Genomic DNA, 25,057 nt, shown 5'->3' on the forward strand with positions numbered 1-25,057 from the left:
ATTTCTGGGCCCATACCTAGCTATGACCTGTCTTTAAGAGTTCAAACTAAAGACTTTAGACTGAAAATCTTCATTTCATTGTGAATTTTCCTTTTAACAGAGCATTGATGATCGAAGCTTTTAACTATTTGAAATGTTATTTTTATGAACATATTTATTTTTTAATAGGAATGGTTTTGAAATTATTTTTTGACAAAATATTAAAAGTGGTTTTCTGCAGAGTCTAAACTGGGACTTGAGACAGATTGTAATCATGGTCCAAGGTCTTCCTCTATATTCAGTGCGCACAATGAGGTATAAATAATGCTTCCTAAATCTCTATTAAATGTCATTTTAACACCTCATAAAAAAAGTTTTTTTTGTTGCAACATTAAAGTGATTATTTATAAACGGTTTGGAAAGCAATGCCAAATAAATATTGAAGAATTTGGAAAAGGCTTTTTTTGTATTATTGTAAAGAAGTTTATATATATATATATATATACATAAGTTTGTTTTTGCCACATAACACGTGCAGCAATCCTGCAAAACATGTTCCAAATATTGGCTCTTTATTCTGCTCTTACCTCAAATAGATATAGAGATTCGAGCAAGGAGTTAATGGTTGAAGCCGTGGAGCCCCGAATGTCCGCCACGACTGTAAGGCCTCGGCATCGTATAGTCTCCCTGAAATAACAATGTGTTAAATCACATAGCATATCACATGGTGTCTCCCTGAGAAAACGGGGTGTTATTCATTATACAGGTGTTATTTCCTTCGCGATGTGTTATAATATTTTTGGTTGTAAGACCACTTTAATTTGGCAGGGATGTCATCATTTTATCTGGCCAATTTGAGCAACGTCAATGCCTTATTTATGTTTTCATGATGATTGGAAGAGAATCAGAATTCATTTGTTTACAGTTTGCATCAGATAATCTGAACTACAGACAGGCTGTGTGGCTGTACAACCTGACCTTTTCCATTTAGGACCCAAGTTCGACCAGCACACCACAGGAGATGCCAATCCTCATCCTACTTCCAATCAAGGGACATCACTCAATAATCATTAAAGACACAGTTATGGACCTTGTTACACATATTCCTATAACCACAATATTCTTGCCTGTGGTCACAAATTGGCTCAGGGAGAGCATTATATTTGAAAAGCACATCGAGAGACGATTTATCTACCTGCAGTACTCTGTGCGTATGTGACTAGTAAAATATTCACAAAGTTTTATGTCAATATTTAGAAGAGCCTTAACATCATGGCCAAGGTTTCAATTACTTTATGTCTGCATCATATAAGGTAATGGCAATTTACCTGGGTACAGTGTGGTAGTGAATGAGGTGACGGCCATCTACCTGGGTACAGTGTGGTAGTGAATGAGGTGACGGCCATTTACCTGGGTACAGTGTGGTAGTGAATGAGGTGACGGCCATTTACCTGGGTACAGTGTGGTAGTACATGAGGTGACGGCCATCTACCTGGGTACAGTGTGGTAGTACATGAGGTGACGGCCATCTACCTGGGTACAGTGTGGTAGTACATGAGGTGACGGCCATTTAATTGGGTACAGTGTGGTAGTACATGAGGTGACAGCCATCTACCTGGGTACAGTGGTAGTACATGAGGTGAAGGCCATCTACCTGGGTACAGTGTGGTAGTACATGAGGTGACGGCCATCAACCTGGGTACAGTGTGGTAGTACATGAGGTGACGGCCATCTACCTGGGTACAGTGTGGTAGTACATGAGGTGACGGCCATTTACCTGGGTACAGTGTGGTAGTACATGAGGTGACGGCCATTTACCTGGTTACAGTGTGGTAGTACATGAGGTGACGGCCATTTACCTGGGTACAGTGTGGTAGTACATGAGGTGACGGCCATTTACCTGGTTACAGTGTGGTAGTACATGAGGTGACGGCCATCTACCTGGGTACATGAGGTGACAGCCATTTACCTGGGTACAGTGTGGTATTACATGAGGTGACGGCCATTTACCTGGGTACAGTGTGGTATTACATGAGGTGACGGCCATTTACCTGGGTACAGTGTGGTATTACATGAGGTGACGGCCATTTACCTGGGTACTGTGTGGCAGTACATGAGGTGACGGCCATTTACCTGGGTACAGTGTGGTAGGGCCATTTACCTGGGTACAGTGTGGTAGTACATGAGAAGGCGGGCGAGGTCGGTACTGCGCACCTGCTGGTTCTTCCATAGTGAGCTGGACGTGAACACGAGCACCAGGGCATTACCGGCACCGTCCTGGCTCCCTGTTGGAAAAAAGGGAATATTTGTTACTTAAAAATAATTATTATAATGGATTAAATTTTTTACTAAATAGAATTCTTCCCTTTAAAGAATATTTCAATATGTTTGCAAAAGGAATTAGGATAGTCAAACAGATTAGCTATATTTCACATAATTTATCATGGTGTAAGGTATTTGATTTAATCCAGATATCTTTTCATCAATCAAACAATTTAATCTACAAAATAGATTTTATCAGTGCCTCAGAAATGTTCCCTGCAATAAAGATTATGGAACTTGTGCATCCTGAACAGTGAGAACTATGCACCATAGCTTGTATGCATTGTTTTCATTAGATATAGAAGGAATCCCATTGAAGTTAATACGGATAATAGCTAGCTTACTAATAAAATAAGCATTATCAGAACTTGACTCACCTGTATACATTTAATGCAGTTGATGGGAGGAACATAATAAGAAAACAGTGAAGGTTCAATGTCAATCAAAACATTTATGTTATACTAACTTTTTTTTAAGTGTTCTTTTCTTATCTAAAGAGATTTATCATTTTAAGCTCCTTTCAATAGACATTTATAATCTTCTTTAAAATGCAAACAAAGGATGTAATAATTCCCCTTACAATGAAAACAAATGATTATATGAAAGTTAAGACACAAGTCATTGACCTCCAATATAATCTCACCCCATCAGGGCCTCTTGAACAAGCACTTGATCCAGTCTAAGAGCTTCTAGAAGGTTATAAATATTCTAAGAAAATACATCATTGATACAAATGCCGATACTACATGTGGGAGGCAGACAAAACTGATGTCTGAACAAAGAATCGGTAAGCTTCTGAGACTAGTAAAATCAATTTGCTAGATTTCCTGGCAACTTGTGAATATTAAGTCTTTATGAATAGCAAGTCCTCAATGCATTCTTGTTTGTTCCTGATTAGTTTATACTAATTTCTTTTAGCTCGATTGTGCCGAAACCTGCTAGCTTATAGAATCACTCTCGGATCTGTTTCCTGGGTAAAAACCAGTTCTGGTGTTCATTTTGAGACGCTGTGAGAAAGTACCCCTGGTGGTGTTCAAACTCACAACCTATTGGGTGAGGGGCGGACACCTATACCACTAGACCACTCTCACACCCTTCCTGATTGCTAGTAATATCTTTAGATTGTTAAAATGTTACAACACAGTTTAAACCATATTAACACTTAATGAAAATGAAACTTGGAACTAATTTTAAGAGCCATGCATGTATATGCCATCATGTAAGGCCATCCTTAATTCTCAGCTGTTAAACAGACAATTAACATGCACAACATGACAATTATTAAAGTCAAAGATGTAACATTCTTATGCATGCAACAAATCATTCCTTTTGTGCATATTTTCTGATATTGACACTGATAAAAACATGTTTACTAAGTTCTATGCCAAAACTGGATATTGATTAATAGCCAAGGTTTTATTACAACACCAAAACAATAATAATTTTTCATCTTTTTAAAAAAAGATTTTTTTCTTTATTTTATAAAGTAATGAATTGACGAGAAACATTTTGATATATTGTATTTATAAGGTTGTTTGGGTCTGACAATGCACTGACCTGGTAGAATTGCGATGCCGGACTGCAGCAGTGTGTAGTCTACGTCAAGGATGGTCCTGGGCGTGTCCAGCTGCCGGTGCTGGTGGAGGCCCCCTGGGGATCGTGGAGGTCGGTCCCCTTCCCGTCCATCAACCGTCACATGACCTGTGATATGACCACACAATAAGCCCCGCCCACAACGGTCCAGGTGCAGGATGGAGGCAATACGTGACACGAGACGCCAACTCCACTGGCGCCGGTGTCTGTGACCGCGATATTGCACACACAAAAAACTGTCAGACTGACTTCGCTCCTTCATTACCATTATCCTGACTCAGAGGAACACTAATTAAAGTTTTGAGTTTGATTCTAACATATCACGGTGGATTTTATATCCTCTATGTGAAAAACATTGTCCCCCATTCAGTAATTATGATGACGATTAGGATATCCAAATATTAAACGTAATAGTTTTTAATTGAGCTCTGCTGAATAACTTAAAACGATTTCAATAATCCATGCTTATCGCACCTTTAACATTACAGTTATGTTAAAGCACCTTAGCAGGTAAATACTGTGTTAATCCTGCCTCATTCAGTCAATCATATTTCCTGTTTAAACAAATATTGTCAATATAAATGACCAAGTGTTCAAACAATGTAACGAATTTCTGAAATATCCACAAGTTCGTTGACAAATAGATTCAAATAAATTGTAATACATTGGTAAAGTCACAAATCCAATATTCTGAGTCTTTTGTCATTGATGGTTTGAATATTTGCCACCTAGTGTGTTCATTCATAAGTTCAAAATATATACAACCTAAATAAAGCCGTGCCATTCATAACTTTAGGACATTATCTATCGGCAAACATAAATGTAACCTTTACAATTTACTTTAATATTCAAAACATAAAACTTTAAAGAAAAAAAAACTTGACACTATCATGAACAAGTTTACATAAGACTTTACATCAATACCTAAATGTCAATGCAAAAACAATCCTCATTTTTGTGTCCCACTTTAGTCATGAATCTGTGCAAACACTGGCTATCTCTATATGCATATATATACATCCTTTCTATGGACCCAAAAGTCTTAAAACATTTCACCAAAGATAATTTTATTCAGACTGATCTTGTTTCTTTTTGATCCTCGGTCAAGGTCGGCCAAGGTCGGTCAAGGCCGCTGATCCTCAGTCAAGGTCGGTCAAGGCCACTTTTATGAGTGCACAAAATATCAGATTATTCCATTCAATTTACAGAAGCTTTATAAACACATATAGTGAAGACTTAGTATACATGTATGAGACTTAAAAAACTGAAGGCACGCTTTTTCTGACATGCTGCATATCTCAAAGAGAAAGGTACGAGAAAGCATTAATACGTCTTTAGAACAAATGTCTTTTTGTCTTATAAATCTCATGTTTGAATATTGTATTTTACTGCATAAACATGAATCAAATCATGACATGCCATCATACTAGGTCCTGGTTTATGGAACTCCTAGTATCAAAGTCTGCTGTATTTCGAGTGCCCTTAAATCAGGATAAAAAGTCAAGGACTCCAAATATATATGGCTTAAAATGTGCAGGTGTCTGAAGACAATTAGAAAATCATAACCGAGTGTTTACTCTATCTTACCAAGCACACTTTCCAGCAGATATTTACAATAATTGTCCTTATACAAGAGAAACAGTCCTAATCTTGGTTTAAAAAAAAACTAGGCCTATAGGTAGGTAATTTTTTAGGAGTACGTAAGGATTGGCAGTGGGTAGGTAGGTTTAAGGGGATCGGGTAGGTAGGTTTTGAGGGGTGCGGGTAGGTAGGTTTAAGGGTAGCGGGTATGTAGGTTTAGAGGGGTGCGGGTAGGTAGGTTTGAGGGGTGCGGAAAGGTAGGTTTGAGGGTAGCAGGTAGGTAGGTTTGAGGGTAGCAGGTAGGTAGGTTTGAGGGGTGCGGGAAGGTAGGTCTGAGGGTAGCAGGTAGGTAGGTTTGAGGGTAGCGGGTATGTAGGTTTTGAGGGTAGCGGGTAGGTAGGTTTGAGGGTAGCGGGTAGGTAGCTTTGAGGGTAGGTAGGTTTGAGGGTAGCGGGTAGGTAGGTTTGAGGGTAGCGGGTAGGTAGGTTTGAGGGTAGGTAGGTTTGAGGGTAGCCGGTATGTAGGTTTTGAGGGGTGCGGGTAGGTAGGTTTGAGGCGGTAGGTTTGAGGGGTGCGGGAAGGTTGGTTTGAGGGTAGCAGGTAGGTAGGTTTGAGGGTAGCGGGTAGGTAAGTTTGAGGGGTGGGTAGGCCAGTCGGTCAGACTACAAGGGCAAACTTTTTATTTAACTCTGGCCAGTCGGTCAGGTAAGGGCAAAGATACTTTTTAATTCTGGCCTTTGACAAAACAAATCATCCTACAGAGTCAGAGATATTGATCAATGAAGAGCTCCAGAATGGTATTGATATAATACCTAAGCTTGGAACAGAGTATGAACACAAATAATACTCCCAAAGATAATATAAAGCCGTTATGGATGAAACAACCCTGAACAATTTAATACTGTATCTCTGGAAATGTTGAAACAATAATAATCACCGAAATATGTCATATAGAATGGGACATCATAATTGCATGTAAACGAAGAATAACAGCCACTTCCTGAGGTCAGAATTTGGAGGAAATCAGACCTATAGACTGGCCAGAAGCTGTATTTATATCTCCCAACAATTCCTGGTTATAAAGAGCTATGACCATGACAAGTAGCTACATGTATTCGCTGGACAACAACTGTATTTTGTAACAGTGACCATGACAAGTAGCTACATGTATTCGCTGGACAACAACTGTATTTTGTAACAGTGACCATGACAAGTAGCTACATGTATTCGCTGGGCAACAACTGTATTTTGTAACAGTGACCATGACAAGTAGCTACATGTATTCGCTGGACAACAACTGTATTTTGTAACAGTGACCATGACAAGTAGTTACATGTATTCGCTGGACAACAACTGTATTTTGTAACAGTGACCATGACAAGTAGCTACATGTATTCGCTGGACAACAACTGTATTTTGTAACAGTGACCATGACAAGTAGCTACATGTATTTGCTGGACAACAACTGTATTTTGTAACAGTGACCATGACAAGTAGCTACATGTATTCGCTGGACAACAACTGTAGTTTGTAACAGTGACCATGACAAGTAGCTACATGTATTCGCTGGACAACAACTGTATTTTGTAACAGGTTTCTTGAAAGTTGAGCTGCCAGGACCCACCACTTCATATAATATACATGTACTTATTATAGCACACTTCTTGATAATACCAATTGCTTTCAGATATGGCATTTAAACAATACACATTATTTATGAACACTCACACTAATAATTTTCAAATATTACTTGTCACACTGAAGTTATCTGTGAATGATTTAGGAGTACCGTATTATAACATCAAACAAATCGTATATACAAATGAAGTATTTTCAGATAAAAACAGAAATGGTATTTTGGGATTTCCTTCAGGCATAATTAAACAAAACATGAAAGATTGAGCCTTGAAGCCTGGTGGTAACCTATCATACAAATATATTAAATTTATGACCATAATTATTATCTGATGAAAATATTTATTCACAGGACTTTTCATTATCAATGTCAGCCTCCACCCATTGATAACCTGAACATCTGGCAAGTGAACTTAAACAGGCAATTTATCACCATGATAGAAAACAAGGACATTATAGAATTTACAATACATCTGGAAGATTACAAATCCAGGATATGAACATAGATGAATATAATAACATACCATTGTACCAGAAAACAAAATTCACACAGGATTGAATATAGATCTATCTGATATTCAATATTCCTTATGAGATCTGATTACAGAAACACAGAAATTGATATCCTGGTATACATATGGCAATAAAACCCTGAGAGAACTAGGAGCTATATATATTCAACCATCATTGACATAACGTGACACACCAAACACTGACCACCACTTGTTAAATTCATTATCCAGTAATCCATTTCACTATTTACAGTGGGAACAGTTCAGTATTTCACATGGGGAAGATCATTTCACACAAACAATTTAAGCACCATGTTTTCGGAGAATGCTCACCATGTGATTATGCAGCAAGAAAATGTCAATACTGAGAGCAGTGAGGTCGCCTGTATACAGAACGGACAACAATACTCTCACTGCGCTAGATCAATCTCTCTGCCGCTGACAGTTATAGAAGCTCACTGGGACTTTTGGCGCTGTACCATGAGTATTATTGTAGGTATTTCAATGATTTCAATACAACAGTAGCTGTAACATTTACCAATGTGCCAATTTCAACTGTTTATATATAGAATAAGTAATTTGCTTATCTACTACATATGAATCATGAACAAATAATCATGAAAGATAAATCATTCTGTAAGAAAAATGTCCACTATTTGGTACGCTTTGTGTGTTATAATGGTTATATTGCAGAAATGATTCCCATAACAATGCATGGCTTGGATCCATCCATAAAAAGGCGTTGAATCACAACATTTTCAATAATAAAAGACTTAAAAGTATTTTGATTAAAGAAGCACATGGCAAACAATCCAACTGCTCCAAACAAAGGGCGGAATTAGACACCCGACACCCTGAATCAATACCCTGAGACACCCAAACACTCCAATTAATACACACAAACTCCCAATTTCTGAATAATGTACAAATTTTCATTCAATATCACTCTGACAATGGTCACATGCTTCTTAATGGAAACTGGTTATTAAGTTTGGATTAGTTCTGCGGCCGGACAAAGGACAATGCTAATGATTGGCGGCTTCACATATTAACACATGTATGATCGGGTCATCAATTTTCATTTATTTTGTGGTCATTGATTTTTTTAGACAAAAGCTTCTCTGCAAATCATGATAAAGTTTAAAAAGATGAAAACTAAATTAAACTGAGATTTATATAAACCATATATATGGCATATATCTTCAGAATGAAGAACACCACAATTATACTGATTTATTATGATTTATGACAGAATGTCATACAATACATCTCAACTTTAAACATTTTAAGACAATATTTATTCATATGGTTATTTAACATTTCAATCCTCTGCTGGATTATTATTTCATCTGTTAAATGTTAAATGAGACAGAAAAATCATCTTGAGTTTTCACATTTGCAAGATATATTTTGTTACAATAGAGCATGTGAAGCCATTACGGATCATTAGAGCCCGCCAGGGGGGAGTAAACCACAAAAGAGGGTGTCACTCTATACAGTAGTTCAGTGTTAAATGACAGAATCTCAACCCAGATCATGTTTCCTAGGTCAAGATTTCCATTCATAATGTTAAACTCAGTTTAACTTTAGATTCATTGATCTAAATTGATAATGATCTCAATTGACCAAATATTCCATTAAAGCTGATCTCTCACAGATTGAATGTTTTGACATTTTGTCTGTGAAAAGCCAATTTTTACAAAAATGCATAGCAACCAGTGATGTAAGACTGCTGACAAAAAAATCAGAATGCAGGTTTCCATATTAATATTCAAAGATTTATGTTTTATGCATTTTTGTTAAAGCGTTAGTAACATACGCTTTTAGTCATAAAAATTTGATAATTTTCAAGTGGAAATATGAACAACTGTGATCTGATCTTTTATCAGCAGTCTTATATCACTGATTTTCCGATATTTAGGCAAAATGGCTCATTCCAAGACAAAAATTAAAAAAAATGGCAAAACGGTTAATCTGTGAGAGTGCAGCTTTAAATGCTCCAAACAGATTTCCCATAATTTCTAAACTATCATATAATCTAGCCAGTGAGACAGAGTTTAGTCCACCCTATATGTGCACATGAAACATTGTTTATTGTACTTAAACCACTGTTATCAAATTTCTTATCCATTAATTATCAATAACTCAAATCAACCCAACTTTATGACCCTTGTCATTTTTCCTCTGAGTCTATCAAGAATTGTAAATAACTTGTGAACAGAGAATAAGAATAATAAACGACTGGGAAATTTGTCCCTATTATCAGCAGATAACCCATGTACTTGCATGTTTCACATATTCTTAAATTCCCCAGACCAGTTGCTAATTGAATTTCCCACTGAATTCATTAAATAGCAAGAACTAAATTAATTATGGACTAAGAGGTTTGCTGCATCCAGTCAATCTGATAAATGTTTCATCTCAGCAGATTATTGCCCGTCTTTTTTTCTTTGTTACCATTCAGAGTGCTCTAATTATGCTGCATCCAATCAATTTGTTTAGCTGCATTTTTAGGGAACATTTAATTGACTGAAGGGACTTTTGAAACATGTATGAAGTCAGCTGACAGTATTTTCATGTATAAATCATGTAGAATGTCCACTAAATGAATAAAGGCATTTACAAGAGCTTGAAACAAATCTAATCAAGTATCTTATCATTGTATTAAATATAAATATAATAACTAATAAGAATAGTAAAATCTGACCTTCATATAGTCAATTACAACTTAAAAATTAAATGAAGGGTCGCCTGTACAACTTACAGTCCTGCAGACACCCAACATATTATATTATACATTTACGATTTGATAACACACCATTGTTATGATGATTGCTGGACCTTCTACAGTGTTGTCTAGGACAGGTGGATTCCGAGCTTTCTCCTTGATACTGGTCAGCCCGACCCTGTCCAGTGGCCAACCTGTCCCCAGCCCCAGAATTTGAAGGCCTCATGTTGTGTGGGGGTGTTGGCGTCACCCCCTGCCAGCGCAGTCGACAAACACTGTCCTCAAGATTGGCCAGGCAGCGTCTAAGGGAAGCTTCTAGACCTTGGTCTCCTATCCCATCCTCTCCCCAGCCACTACCCCCTTCCTCTCTACCCCATCCCCTATCCTCCTCTCCACCCCATCCCCTATCCTCCTCTCCGCGCCATGACATGCTGAATACTCCTCCAAACTCTGCCTTGGGAACAAAGAACTTACGCTGGACATCTCCACCGACACTGCAGTGTTTCACCCATAATTCCACACTCTGAGCAGTGTTGTCTGATTTTTTTATGTAAAAATATATATCCCCGCACTTAATCTTACTCCAAGAGAAGCTTGATAAATGCACAATCACATGGGAATTAAACACAACAGGCCATTTAGAACACTTATCACAAAAACTCAGTTTATCACAGATAATTTTAGCATCACAATCAGAAAGGTTGCTTTTTCTTCCCGGTATTCCAGATTTCTTGAAAAGACTGCAGAAAGAGCAGCTGTCATTTACCACTTTAGGGGTAGAAGTTTTCAAGCAGGTTCCACCAAGGTCAGAGTCATCACCAACCGTAGCTTTAGATGGTTCAGCAGGTTCAACGTATATTTCTTGGATAAGTCTGCTGTTATCTGCGTTCTGAATTGCCCATGATTGCTCTTGCTGCAAAATAACAACAACATACAAATTGTATGTTTCCAGTAAGCTTGTGTTTAAGTATCAAACACTGGTACAAAGAACTCAGGAATTGTCAACACCAATTAAATAACTTGTTCTACAACTTATGGATTCGTTACATACAAATGAACCTCAAATTGTCACATACAAATCGCTAAAACAATTAAATCGCTTTGTTTGTACACTGACGTCGACTGATTAAGTTCACTGTTTAAGGTTGTAAACATGAATCCCATTATAATCCAGAGTTTAAATAGCTACAGGTAGGCATTAACATTCTGCCTTGTATCACTTTCTGAAAGCCGAAATCCCAAACATCGGAAATGTAAAATTGATTTTTAATCTTAAACCATCATCAACTTTCAAATTCCAGCGGTATTTGTGGTATATTTAAAACATTATCAGGCCATATATCAATCAATGTACAAAAACTTGCTGAATTTAAACCAGTTTATCCAGCAGTTAAAATAAATATAAATTTATTGTCAATGAATATTATCTGACATCCTCCAAGTTTGATAATAACTTACGCAGGTAGTGATTAGTCACTCAAGTGAAGAAAATTCATCAAACGTATTTATATCCTATATTCCTATGTATTATAGAACAAGACACCACCATTATTTGTTGTGTCTCAAACTTAAAACATTTTTAAATCCACAATGTGTAAAATCTCCGGTTGATACTTGACTGGTTCAAAAGATTGATGGTTGGTTTTCACCCAGGTACCAACAAACATTTAAAAGTTAAATATTCACAATATAGCTCCCATTAAACTATCAGTCCTTCGATCTCTCAATCTTTCTGAACAAAACAATACATCACAAGATTTTATCCCAGTATCACAAACATAAGTAATATTATTCAGTTTTCAGTGTTTGTCTAAACTTCAGAACATTTAAGACAGGAAACCGTGTCCCCAGGCAAAGTTTGACTTTACAAAACAGATGAGGCAGTGTTGTGCGACATGAAGATTTTGCCACTTTGGTTGACAGACAGCCAGCGTATTGTACATCAGACAAGAAACACATAATTTATATATATATATATCCCACCATGCAAACATATCACAACAGGGGTTCTATTTTAGTCTTGATCAAATAATAAGAGCAGCTGCAGTTGTACACTTGGACATATGAAATTACTGACTTTAATAATTGAAAAAAATGTTAAACTTATTTTTTTTTATTAAACTTAAAAAAAAATATTGTTCATATAAAGACTAATTGAACAAATAGAATAATATGTTCATAAAATTATGCATTAAACCATGTCTGCACCACACTGTAAACTTTGTTGTATTGAAACAGCGCCTGAACAACAATCTTTGTTCCACACTAATGCAAGGACTAAATGGGCATGTTTTACAACAATTAAAGGCTTCCATAACAGGGGTCAATTGATAACGAGCAGCCCATTTCAAAAGACATTATTGTGTATCTTAATACTGTTATACATTTTATGAACTTCAGTGCACTGTGAACATTTTCTTGGCTATCATAAAACACATTATGGGATGATTTACAGTGATTTAGGGCCAATCCGCTGTCAATACCGACCTGACAGCCACATGCCCGCTGTCATAGCCACAAGTTTGCAAAAACATTCCTTCAGTGCAAAACAACAAACTTGTTTTACAATTGATATCATTATACAACCGAGACTATTGTGTTTTTACCTATCAAGTTAAAATCTTCAAACTTGTACTTTATATTTTGTTTGGACTCAAGCATTATTTCCATTTTCAGTATTTTATAACAAAATAAAACATAGATTCTGGTAACAATGTTATGATACCCACATTAAAATAGTTTATAAATGTATGGATCTGTGTTGCATGAATAATGTTGTCCAATAATGTGGTGAAAAATAAACAATTTTTGGTCCATCTAACAATGATAACAGGGTTATCTTCACCATCTATATTTATCGCCAATTTATCATTGATATTGATGAACCGTCAGTGACTGGATTTGCAGCAAGTTTTCATCATAAACAATTAGTATCTATAGGTAATTGTTTATTTGGAAGTCTATATTTAGATTGATCGATCATTTAAGTCTGGAACAGGGAGATGAACAATTAATTTGAATATAATGCTCCAAATAAATGGTTACATATTGAATGGTTGAAATTATTTACTGACTAAGCCCCACCTGACTTCTAGTCATTTTTATTTTTTCACTTATATTTGCTTAAGACAGTATATCAACCACAACAGCAATATGAACTTGGGTACATGTACGAGGGCTGTATGAAATGTTCGCCAACAAGTGGTGCCATATTCTTAATTTCAATCGTATAGTTATAGTATAAACGCTACATATTACAAATATAAATGTCTCAAGTAATATTATAAAAAAAACGAAGGATAAAACGTCGTTTAAAAGCATTCATGTGGCTTCTATTGCAGCCATGGAAACAACACCCGGAGCACGTCGTTTTTTAAAAAAGTGTACCAGTATTAAATGTTATATATATTCTGTATAAGTATAAGTAGAATTGCGCCAAAATATCACCCTCATGTACGACGTCATTACGTCATTTCCGTTGAGTTTTAACGTTGTACGTTGTTTATAACATAAGTTATAGCAATAACGGTGTCGTAAGCTGCAAAAAAGTAATGACGTCAACAGCCGAAGTGGAAGTTCGAGCAAACATAAAGGGATTAACACCAACGCAGACATTTAAAAAGCTACAAGAAGGTCAGAAACAAAAATGTTGCCGTACATAAGTGTTCAAGTGGCACGAAAGGTTCAGGAATGGACGCGAAACAGGACAATGAACGAACGGGACGACCACACATTGTCTACGATGGCGCTAAGGAGAGAATGCTGGATTGTGACCGTCGTGTTACTGTACGAGAAATTTCAAATGAGGTCGGGGCATCATTAAATACTGTACACAGAATAATACGGGAAGATCTTGGTATGAGTAAAGTTAGTGCGCGATGGGTCCCATGTCTGCTGTCTAATGATGACAAGAGGAGACGATGGAAGCATCACAGAATTTCTCCGCTACCGTAGAGAAGGAGGGGAATTCATGGACAGGATCGTTACGACAGATGAAACCTGGCTATGGCACTACGATCCAGAATCAAAGCTCCAGTCTGCTATCTGGAAAACTACAGATGAACCTCAACCCAAGAAGGCACGTGTCTCACGATCTAGAGGGAAGCACATGTTTGTGTTTTTCATGGACCGGCACGGCATGATACTACAACATCAAATACCAGACGGGCAGACTGTTAATGCGGCTTATTACTCTAAGGTTAATACGCTTGCAACTTTTAATAATAATAATAATAATAATAATAATAATTATTATAATGATGATGATGATGATAATTAATTTTTACGATTATGTAGGTATAAACATAATATGCATTATTAACAGGTGTTACGGCGCGATCTCAGGCAGGCAAGAAGCGCCCAGGGTTGGACCTATCACGCGTCATCCTACACCAGAACAACGCCCACGCCCACAAGGCTAACTCAACCCTGCTGGAAATCAGTCTCCTGGAGTTTGAGACCTTGGTGCATACCCCTTACATTCCTGACCTTGCCCCGATGGATTTCCGGGTATTCCCAGAAGTTAAACGGCAGCTGAGGGGACAGTGCTTTGACGATGTCCACGAACTTAAAATTGAAGCGCAGAGAATTGTTGGGTCATTTCCAGAAGACTGGTACATGGAAACATATGACAAATGGATCTCACGCCACAGAAAATCAGTGCAACTAAAATGGTGACTATATGTTGAAAAGTATTACACGTTTATGTACTTTTTGACGTCAAGATGTTTTTTCCGACGTCGTGCTCTGGGTGTCGTTTATGTACTGTATTAATTCCAGTGTTATTTGAAAAACCATTTGATGTAACTTTAATTTGTTTTCTGTATTATATTTTATTGATGTTGATAATCATGCCCATATAAATTTCATAACGATATTGAGTTGTTTTTACCTTCAATAAACGTAGTCCGCTAACTTATCATACAGCCCTCGTATATTGAGTATTTTTTCGTTTACACATCACCCAGGTCTTCAACATGATAATCATTTACCCATTGTAATCTTCCTACTATACTATTTCCAAGACAAATTTTATTATTCATTTGGGCAATAAGGCTTTAAGTTAAATTCTGAAAAAAAAAAAATTACCAATAGACTAGTAAAACAGAAGGGTTGCTGACTTTTTCGTAGGTAGGGTCATGTAACCTGAACCAAATGTTGTTGGTTTTTAGGAAAGTAGGATCCTGTGTAGAGGTGCTCTACATCTAGCATGAGAAACAAGAGGTCTCTTTGCAAAGGGCAAGGGTATCACACGCCATTTCTCCTATCTCATTCTGTTCCTTCTGTCTATTTGAAAATACTGTCTAAAACAAGAATTTCAAATATTTATATATACCATCATTATTATTCACCATTTAATCTTTGATAGGTTTATCGTATAAAAATATAACTTTTATCATTCACTGATAATCTTTGAGTTCTTTAATCTGATGCAGGTGAAGTTTGACTTTACCTTCTTTAAGATTATGAATTCATTTGCTACCTTTTTTATTTAACTTTGGCTATGTGTTTATTGTCAGTCATTTTTTAGATTACATTTAATTGAAATTTCATTTAGTACTTGGAAACAAAACAGTTCATATACATGACTCAACAGGCACAGAATGGTGCAAACTAATGCTACATAGGCAAACACTATCTTTCAGCTTGTTTTTGACAGAAAACATAAAATCTTTCATCATGTTTTATGCAGAGACAAATCAAGTGATTTAAATCATTCAAAATGGCTACCTCCAAACAAATGAATATTGAAATAAATCACCTTGAAAGAAAGCATCAAAGAAAATATTCAAATTCATTTCTTAATAATAGCACATGAAATCTCAAATATTACACCATAAAAATCATACAGCCATGGGAACATTACAAATGAAGATATTTCACATTTATTATGATTCTAATTTCAAGTCAATTATCAAGCGTTATTTTTAGTAAGGGGTCAACGATCGTTCAAGCAGCACCAACAACGCTTGACTGTTGTCTCTTTTTAATCTAAACAAGGGACACCATTGTGACAGGTGAGTTATAGGACTTACTGTACAATTGCATTATTACATTATCTGATGATTCCATCATCAATGACGCAACGGCATTGGTTCAGAACTGATCACGCGGTAATCCCATATTTTTCAATATTGGGTCACCAAATTTAAATCGTACCAAAAGGCGTCTATTTTCCGATTCCGATGAATAAATGAAACATTAAAACATGTTAACAGGTTGTCAAAGTGATATATAAATAACAGGGTTAGTAGGTGACCCAATGTGGGATGTATACGGGGCGCCGGTTTCCTTTGCCCCATGTATAATCCATATCGGGTCACCTACTAACCACGTAACTTATAATGACTGTGCAGTATTGTATATGGCAACATGTGTGTCAAGTTCAGTGGTATATCTTGACACCAGATTATCTTGAGGCCAAGGTCAAAGTATCTGCAAGCTGATGATTACACCAAGGCCATTTTCAATACCCGCATTTATTTTCTTCAGCTAAATTCAAAAAAAATATTTTTCATTCTGTTATTTTCAGACATCTCTTGCAGTGACAGCTTGTAGTCCAAGAATTTAAATAAAGATTCTTGTATCTTGTACACCATTACCTAGGTCAATCAAATAATTGCTGATTTAAAGGGACAGACACCAGATAGTCCAAGAATCGGCAAAAAAGTATTCCCTTAGATACCAAGCCTAGAATTGTCAATATGAGCTAGTATGATGCTAATAATACATCATTTTACATAAGTAAAATAATATTTTGTCAATGTCTTAATTAGCTGGGTTTAGCAGTTTAACAATAGCGAATAATGGTTTCCCAGCTATGGGTGTATATATTTAGCTTGTAGAAGTCACATGATTAGTACAGATAAATATACCAACTAATTTTTTGATCAATGGGATTTACATGGTAGCAGACCCAGTAACTTTTGAATTTGGAAAAATACTCAAAACCTGCAAAAGATACAACTTTTGATGTTAAGTGATGTGATACATCAGTTATTAAGATTCAATGCCTTTATTGTACACAACAATATCAATCTTATGTTAGTTTTTGACTATTTACTCTATTTTTGCAATTGTATCATCTGGTCTCAAGTCCCTTTAAAGCCTAACATGTTAAAAATAAGTGTGTTTTTTTAAATCTATTAATTAAATCACTTGAACACCTGAGGGCAAGACGCTCCCTAGTCTAATAATATTATAGCCATATTATTACAATGGGGATATTTATTACAAATTATACTTAAATTATATACTATTAAATTGGGGATATTTTAAATTGGGGATATTGTATTACATTCCATATATACTATTACACTTGGAAACTGCACAGACAATATACTGGGTTTAACTGACCTGACCAATTGTGTACACTGCCCACTGACTGCGCAGGGCCATCTGGGCTGGACAGTGACCAGTATTTACCCACAGCCAATATCTACCAACCTTCACACCACACACATGGTCATTTGCCCAGTGACCATTAATGACCATGATAATAACAAGGTGTAACATTGTTGACTTTGTCAGTGTGACGATAAACCCTTCCGACATCTCTTTGATAAAGGTCGAACTGTTTGTCAGTAAAGGGTGAAAAACAAACAGTTTGATTAGCAACTGGGCAATAAGATGGGTCTTCATTTTATAGGTCTAGGTCTATGAAAACCTGTTAACTACCTCTTATACATATCTGACCCCTGATTACCAACAGCCCTTTATCAGGGCCTCAAGTTTGTGCTAGATAATTGTCAACATAGCTGCATGCCGAGGCGAGAGACAGTGGGAGCCATCTTTGTTTGTCCTTATTCTTGAGGGTACATAGAAATGATGTATGGATAGCTTACAGATATTGTATTACATATTAAACCTATTTCAAGGGAGCTACAGTAACCGTAAGAATATCAAGTCTGTTTAATTTGTAACTTACATGAACTATAACTGACTAGTAACACTGGAAGGAAGATCAATTATAATTATGATGACATTGGCCCAATATAATTCATTGATTCAGACAATGATGCTTATAAACAAAAGACAGTGCACGCAATATTTAACTCTGATGGGATAGTTTGAATGTCGTTTAAAATTTAGATATGTTCAATAAATCCTCCTGTTAAAACTGCAGAATGTACTTCAATTATGAGACATTTCCACAACTATTTTGGCTACATTTATTGAATCAACATAGAATATAGCTTAAGAAAGAATTAATGTTACATGCGTTATGTTCCACTGTAGATGGAAGTGCATTCGTAGTAATTGTTGATGCACTTGATTATATGCAAAAAAAAAATATCCAGGTCTCCAAGTGGATGGAGAATATATACTATATATAAAGACCAGTCATCCCCTTGTTCTGTTGGGCGGGGCTTATGAGCCTCGCACGTTACACATGCATATATTTTGTGCAATGCAATTTCATATGATTTCTTAACCAGTGTTGTTTTTTTCTTATATTAGGCCAGCGTCTTTTGAATTATGAAATATTATAAATGTCATGATTCACAAGATTGTGAACATATATACCAGAAGATTGGTATAGATCTTTCATTTTTGTGTTCTATTGAAATTACATTCAATTGATAATAATAATGCTTTTGTCATTAAATTGTCAACCACACATAGCTAACAGCTAAAGGTCAGCAGTCATATAACTTTCAGTACTGATTGTGGCTAAATTGGAAGATTTGATAATTGAACTATAATTGGCTGATTTAAAATCACAGGACGGTTGAAGAACTTTGGTGGAAATAAGAATGACATTGTATATTATAAATTATTAGAAAGTTGCAAATACAAAATTCAACAAATTCATTCTATTAAAGACTGATGAACTGCTAAGAAAAGATAATTTCTTGATTTTGCTTTACTAAATATTAATTAAAGGTTTAGTTAAGCAAAAAAACGGGTACATCATAACTGTCCTAGTGTCCACTGGTATGATAGTAGACTGCATTCACATAAGAAATGACTTTATAAAACCAAAAAATGATGTTATATAAACGTAGTTGTTGTTTTTATCAATTCAGGCCCCATGCAGCATCATTCAATCAGAACTGGTCCAGCAATCAGTTGATTCAGGCCCCATGCAGCATCATTCAATCAGAACTGGTCCAGCAACCAGTTGATTCAGGCCCCATGCAGCATCATTCAATCAGAACTGGTCCAGCAACCAGTTGATTCAGGCCCCATGCAGCATCATTCAATCAGAACTGGTCCAGCAATCAGTTGATTCAGGCCCCATGCAGCATCATTCAATCAGAACTGGTCCAGCAACCAGTTGATTCAGGCCCCATGCAGCATCATTCAATCAGAACTGGTCCAGCAACCAGTTGATTCAGGCCCCATGCAGCATCATTCAATCAGAACTGGTCCAGCAATCAGTTGATTCAGGCCCCATGCAGCATCATTCAATCAGAACTGGTCCAGCAATCAGTTGATTCAGGCCCCATGCAGCATCATTCAATCAGAACTGGTCCAGCAACCAGTTGATTCAGGCCCCATGCAGCATCATACAATCAGAACTGGTCCAGCAACCAGTTGATTCAGGCCCCATGCAGCATCATTCAATCAGAACTGGTCCAGCAATCAGTTGATTCAGGCCCCATGCAGCATCATTCAATCAGAACTGGTCCAGCAATCAGTTGATTCAGGCCCCATGCAGCACAATCAGTTGATTCAGGCCCCATGCAGCATCATTCAATCAGAACTGGTCCAGCAATCAGTTGACTCAGGCCCCATGCAGCATCATTCAATCAGAACTGGTCCAGCAATCAGTTGACTGAGACAAGAGCTTAAACACTTGTACATATATGTAATTCATGGAATTATGGAGGCAAATTTTAAATGTTTAATTTATTCATTCATTAATTTAATTTCTACAAAGTTTGCATGTTGACCTGTTAATCAATCATGAGAGAAAATACAAAAATACAGTCATCATGCTGTTTGATCAGTGGTTCAAAATAGATGAAACAATTTATCAACAAATATAGCTATTATGCATCTACGCTTGACTTGGTTTTAATGCATGCAAAACATCGAAATTATTGTGCGTTTTTTCACATTTCATTACCCATACAAAATGTTTATAGACTTCAGTTTCTTTAAATAAGATGTTTAAGTCATTTATCAACAACATTACAATGTAAAACTAGTTACCTCAAATCCATCCAGTAAACTTCAAACTCAATAATATCCTCTCCTAAACTTCCCAATTTGTTCAAAATGGTAAAAATCCATAGCAAATTTCCGCTGATAAAGTGTGTATACCTAACAATTATGGTAAAGCTCACTGTGGTAACAGCAGTATTTACACCTGAAAGATTTCATGTTGTCAAACCCACAAGTGGCTAGGGTTATGACCCTACCCTGGTATCGCCCCAAATGGGATAAATAGTCATAACAAGCCCTTGCTCATGGTCAAATTACATTCCAAACAGCGATAATGGCCTAGGTGTGGTGTCTAACTTCCATGTGGAATGGTCGTTTAAGAAATAGACTATGTCTATCTAATTAATGTTTCTGCATGTGCAATAAATGTGTCTCAACCACAGACTGTGCATTTATTTACAAATTGCAAATTAAATCACGAATTCACCTACATAATTAAATCCACCTACATAATTTTAGTTATAAAGATTGTCAACCATTTTGATATATAGAAATACGGAATCAGTCAGCTATAGTCCTGGGATTTGTTGCTTAAAAATATTAAGCTGTTTGCTTTTTTAAATAATGCTCTGTAGCTTACAATGCAAGGATACAAAACAAGAAAGCATTCAGACTCAGACAGAAAGGACTGAATATTGCAGCCTCGTGTGAACGTATTTTAGAAAATAAATTCTGGCATTACAATAAGAATAATTTTATCTAAATCAACAAGTTTAAACAAAATTAAGAAACTGTTTGGAATATCAGAAAGGGTTGTATTACTATTCTTATAGCTCTTTTTCTATTGTTCCACTATTTCTATATTTAACAGGGTCCAGTGCTTTATAAAACACTTGTCCGTGCTTAGGTAAGAAATGCTTAATTCTCTGGTCTTCCTAAATTGTGCTTGCTTGCTCCTAAAGGTAGGGATCCACCATTTGACCTTCAGTTCCCTAGTTCAATTCCCAGCTGTGATCCCTTCTCCTGACGGTTCAATTCCCAGCTGCTATACCTTCTCATGATGGCTCCCGGTTCAATTCCCAGCTGCTATCCCTTCTCATGATGGCTCCCGGTTTAAATCCCCAGCTGTGATCCCTTCTCACGATGGCTTCTGGTTCAATCCCCAGCTGTGATCCCTTCTCATGATGGCTGACCCGGTTCAATCCCCAGCTGTGTTCCCTCCTCATGATGGCTGCCGGTTCAATCCCCAGCTGTGATCCCTCCTCATGATGGCTCCCGGTTCAACCCCCAGCTGTGATCCCTCCTCATGATGGCTCCTGGTTCAATACCCAGCTGTGATACCTTCTCATGATGGCTCCCGGTTCAATACCCAGCTGTGATCCCTTCTCATGATGGCTCCTGGTTCAATACCCAGCTGTGATACCTTCTCATGATGGCTCCCGGTTCAATACCCAGCTGTGATCCCTTCTCATGATGGCTCCTGGTTCAATACCCAGCTGTGATCCCTTCTCATGATGGCTCCTGGTTCAATACCCAGCTGTGATACTTTCTCATGATGGCTCCCGGTTCAATACCCAGCTGTGATCCCTTCTCATGATGGCTCCTGGTTCAATACCCAGCCGTGATCCCTTCTCATGATGGCTCCCGGTTCAATACCCAGCTGTGATCCCTTCTCATGATGGCTCCTGGTTCAATACCCAGCTGTGATCCTTTCTCATGATGGCTCCCGGTTCAATACCCAGCTGTGATCCCTTCTCATGATGGCTCCTGGTTCAATACCCAGCTGTGATCCCTTCTCATGATGGCTCATGATGGCTTCCAGTTCAATCCCAGCAGTAATCATTCCTAATTAAAGTTTCCCGTAACAGGTATCTTGCAGCATGGAGGGTTCTGTTACCATGAAACAAGCTGAAGCTGTGTACGAATAGGATGAGTCTTTCAAAAAAAACAATGGAAAAAAACACTTTTAAACTAGACTGTTGATTTTAAAAAATTTTGTTAATTGTCGCAATATGTTTAATCTAGTCATATGACCTTTGACCTCTAAGTGTGAGTATCTAGTCATATGACCTTTGACCTCTAAGTGTGAGTCATCTCAATATGGTGGAGTTTGTGGTGAGTTATTACAAATGCCTTTTAGCTGTTCAAGAGAAATGGAACCTTAACAAAATATAGTCATATGACCTCTGACCCCTTAGTGTGACCTTGACCTTATACCAATGCCCTATGCAAATGGTCTCAAAGTGGTTAACCTTGTGATAAGTCATTTCAAAATCCTTCAAGATTTAAAAAATGTAGTCATATGACCTTGCCCTCTAAGTGTGACCTTGACCTTGATCTGAGCTGGTTCTGACACGCACACCATCGCAATAAGGTGAACAGTTGTGAGTAGTTACTTCCATATCCTTTGAGTGGTTCAAGAATTGAAAATTATCCAAAAAGACCCAATTTCCTCAAAAGTCATAAACAGATCATCTGCTTATGTTGGATTTTTTTTAGTTTTTGTTTTTTTATATTTTACTTTCTTCAAAGATAATAGAAACCAAGTTCATGACTGACTTCCTAGAGGTAATGACGCAATTGACATAAATAACCATATTTGTTGTAACCCTATAATCCTTTTAAATATGACACTGGCCATTACAGGAAATAAGAGAAGACGTCTGCATTGAAAATAAACATTTTAGTTTCTAATGACATAAAAAGAAAACAAGTTACAGAAACTTCAAAAATATCAGACAGAAGGATGTAATTACAGGGTAATTTAAAGAGATTTATTACCATATTTGTTGTATACATATGGCTTTCTTCTAAAGGAAGTTTGTGAAAGTCGTAATGAGGCATCTCGTTAAATTACTTTCAAGTTCTGTCATATTTCACAGTTTCAATTACAATGGTGAGATTTTTCACAGGGAAAAAAACTGTATCCGTGGTGATTTCAAAATTTTCAAACTCCATACCAAAACTAGTATGACTAAACAATGAGAGCACTGCACAGCTTTACCCATGCAACACTTGCCTGTTTTCAACCAGTCAAACAAGGGGCATCACTCAACAATTATAAAATCCAGAGTTATGGGCCTAATGCTACACATTCAAATTTTCACTAGCAATACCATAACAAATTTTCATGTTAATATCTTGAACAGTAATGAAGTTTTTTTCCAAACTATCAAGGGACATAAATTGAGAATGATTAAAGCAAGAGTTATCAGCTTGCTACAGTTGTGCATATTGTTACAAGTAATATGTGTACAAAGTTTCATTTGAATATCTTAATGATTTGTTTAGTTATGGCCAAGTGTAACTTTTTGCACTACGTTGCAAACACTGCGGCAACCACATCCGTCACCACACCAAGGCATACATGCCATATCCCCCGGTAGGGGGAAAAATCCCCCGGAATTTCTACCCATCCCCTGGTCCCCCGCCGGGGGATCCATATCCCCTGGAATCAAAAAAATTTTTTTTTTTTTTTTTTCAAAACTTGCTTAAGGTTGGCAGTAGAAAGCATCAATAATATTATGAGTGTGAAATTCCATGATGGACCATGATGGCTAAGTCCAAAAATTATTGTTATTTGAGTGTATTTCTGTATTAATTCTTATATTATAAATGCAGATATTGCGCAAATTTTCGTTGCATAAAAATCCCCTGGCGCAATATCAAAATCCCCTGGAATTCAGACCAAAATCCCCTGGGAAGCCTCTCAGAAATATGGCATGTATGCCAAGGCTACGACATAAGTTGACTTTCTTTTTTGTAATAACCAACAAGCTAATAAACCTTATTTTGCTTATATGTTGAACCAAATATTTTCCATTACATTAGTATGTTTTTCTTGTGAGAACATGATGGACTGGTAAAAGATGAATTTAATCACATGTTTCAATGTAACATTCAGATCTCTATTAAAAGGGATAAGGTCCCAACTGTGAATCAGTTACTCTCTCGTAAAATCAACCAAAAGTCATAATGCCACCAGCCTTTAAGCAGAATATAGCAGTCATTAGTGATGAAACGAATATCGAGTATAATCGATAAATCGTCGCTGACAATCCTATGTCGGAGACAATCGATAGTGGTTGTCCAAAATCGATGTCGCTAATGCTACTTCCGGTATCTACATGTACATATTTTTTTTTGTTTTGTGGTAAAAGTTGAGTAAATGTCAATTTTTTCTTCTGGTAAATTCCCGTTAAGTTCATTTTCACAAAGATGATCACTCTCTAACACAACTGCGGTGAATATTAACACTTTTGCTTAAAAATTTACAAGCTCTCCCAAAATTATAAATGGTTTTTAATTGTTTATATATGTCATAAAACCTTCATCAATAACCTGTCTCTATGATGTAGTGGCTCCAGTCTTACCTGCAAATACCGGGGATCCCGGCTCGATACATTCTGTATTTGAAACCTTTTTTGGTACCGTTTGTAATTAACCCTTACCATGCGGGGTCCGATTATATTCGGACCGAGTTGTGTGTAACCCGATCCATGCTAAGTCCGGATATTTTCGGACCGGGATATTTACCATGGGATGTTCAACAAATCCACTTCAAATTCTAATCTTGCAGCAAATTACCACATCA

The 25,057-nt window shown here is 36.8% G+C and overlaps 1 protein-coding gene across 4 annotated transcripts in view; it reads right to left on the minus strand.

The window, feature by feature from the left end:
* Positions 1-25,057, minus strand: part of LOC128242930 (puratrophin-1-like) — a 67,543-nt gene that overhangs the window by 26,399 nt on the left and 16,087 nt on the right. For 3 of the 4 annotated variants that reach the window (XM_052960380.1, XM_052960379.1, XM_052960378.1), the window contains exons 4-7: positions 10,441-11,263; positions 3,859-4,002; positions 2,141-2,264; positions 567-666 (exon numbers count right to left, since the gene is read on the minus strand). In XM_052960380.1, coding sequence (XP_052816340.1) covers positions 567-666; positions 2,141-2,264; positions 3,859-4,002; positions 10,441-11,263 — 1,191 coding nt within the window. Of the gene's footprint in view, positions 1-566; positions 667-2,140; positions 2,265-3,858; positions 4,508-7,827; positions 7,984-10,440; positions 11,264-25,057 lie in introns of those variants that run through there. The other variant, XM_052960381.1, reaches the window with a different exon arrangement.

Source organism: Mya arenaria, chromosome 8 (assembly GCF_026914265.1).
Source record: "Mya arenaria isolate MELC-2E11 chromosome 8, ASM2691426v1".
Classification (NCBI taxonomy): domain Eukaryota; kingdom Metazoa; phylum Mollusca; class Bivalvia; order Myida; family Myidae; genus Mya; species Mya arenaria.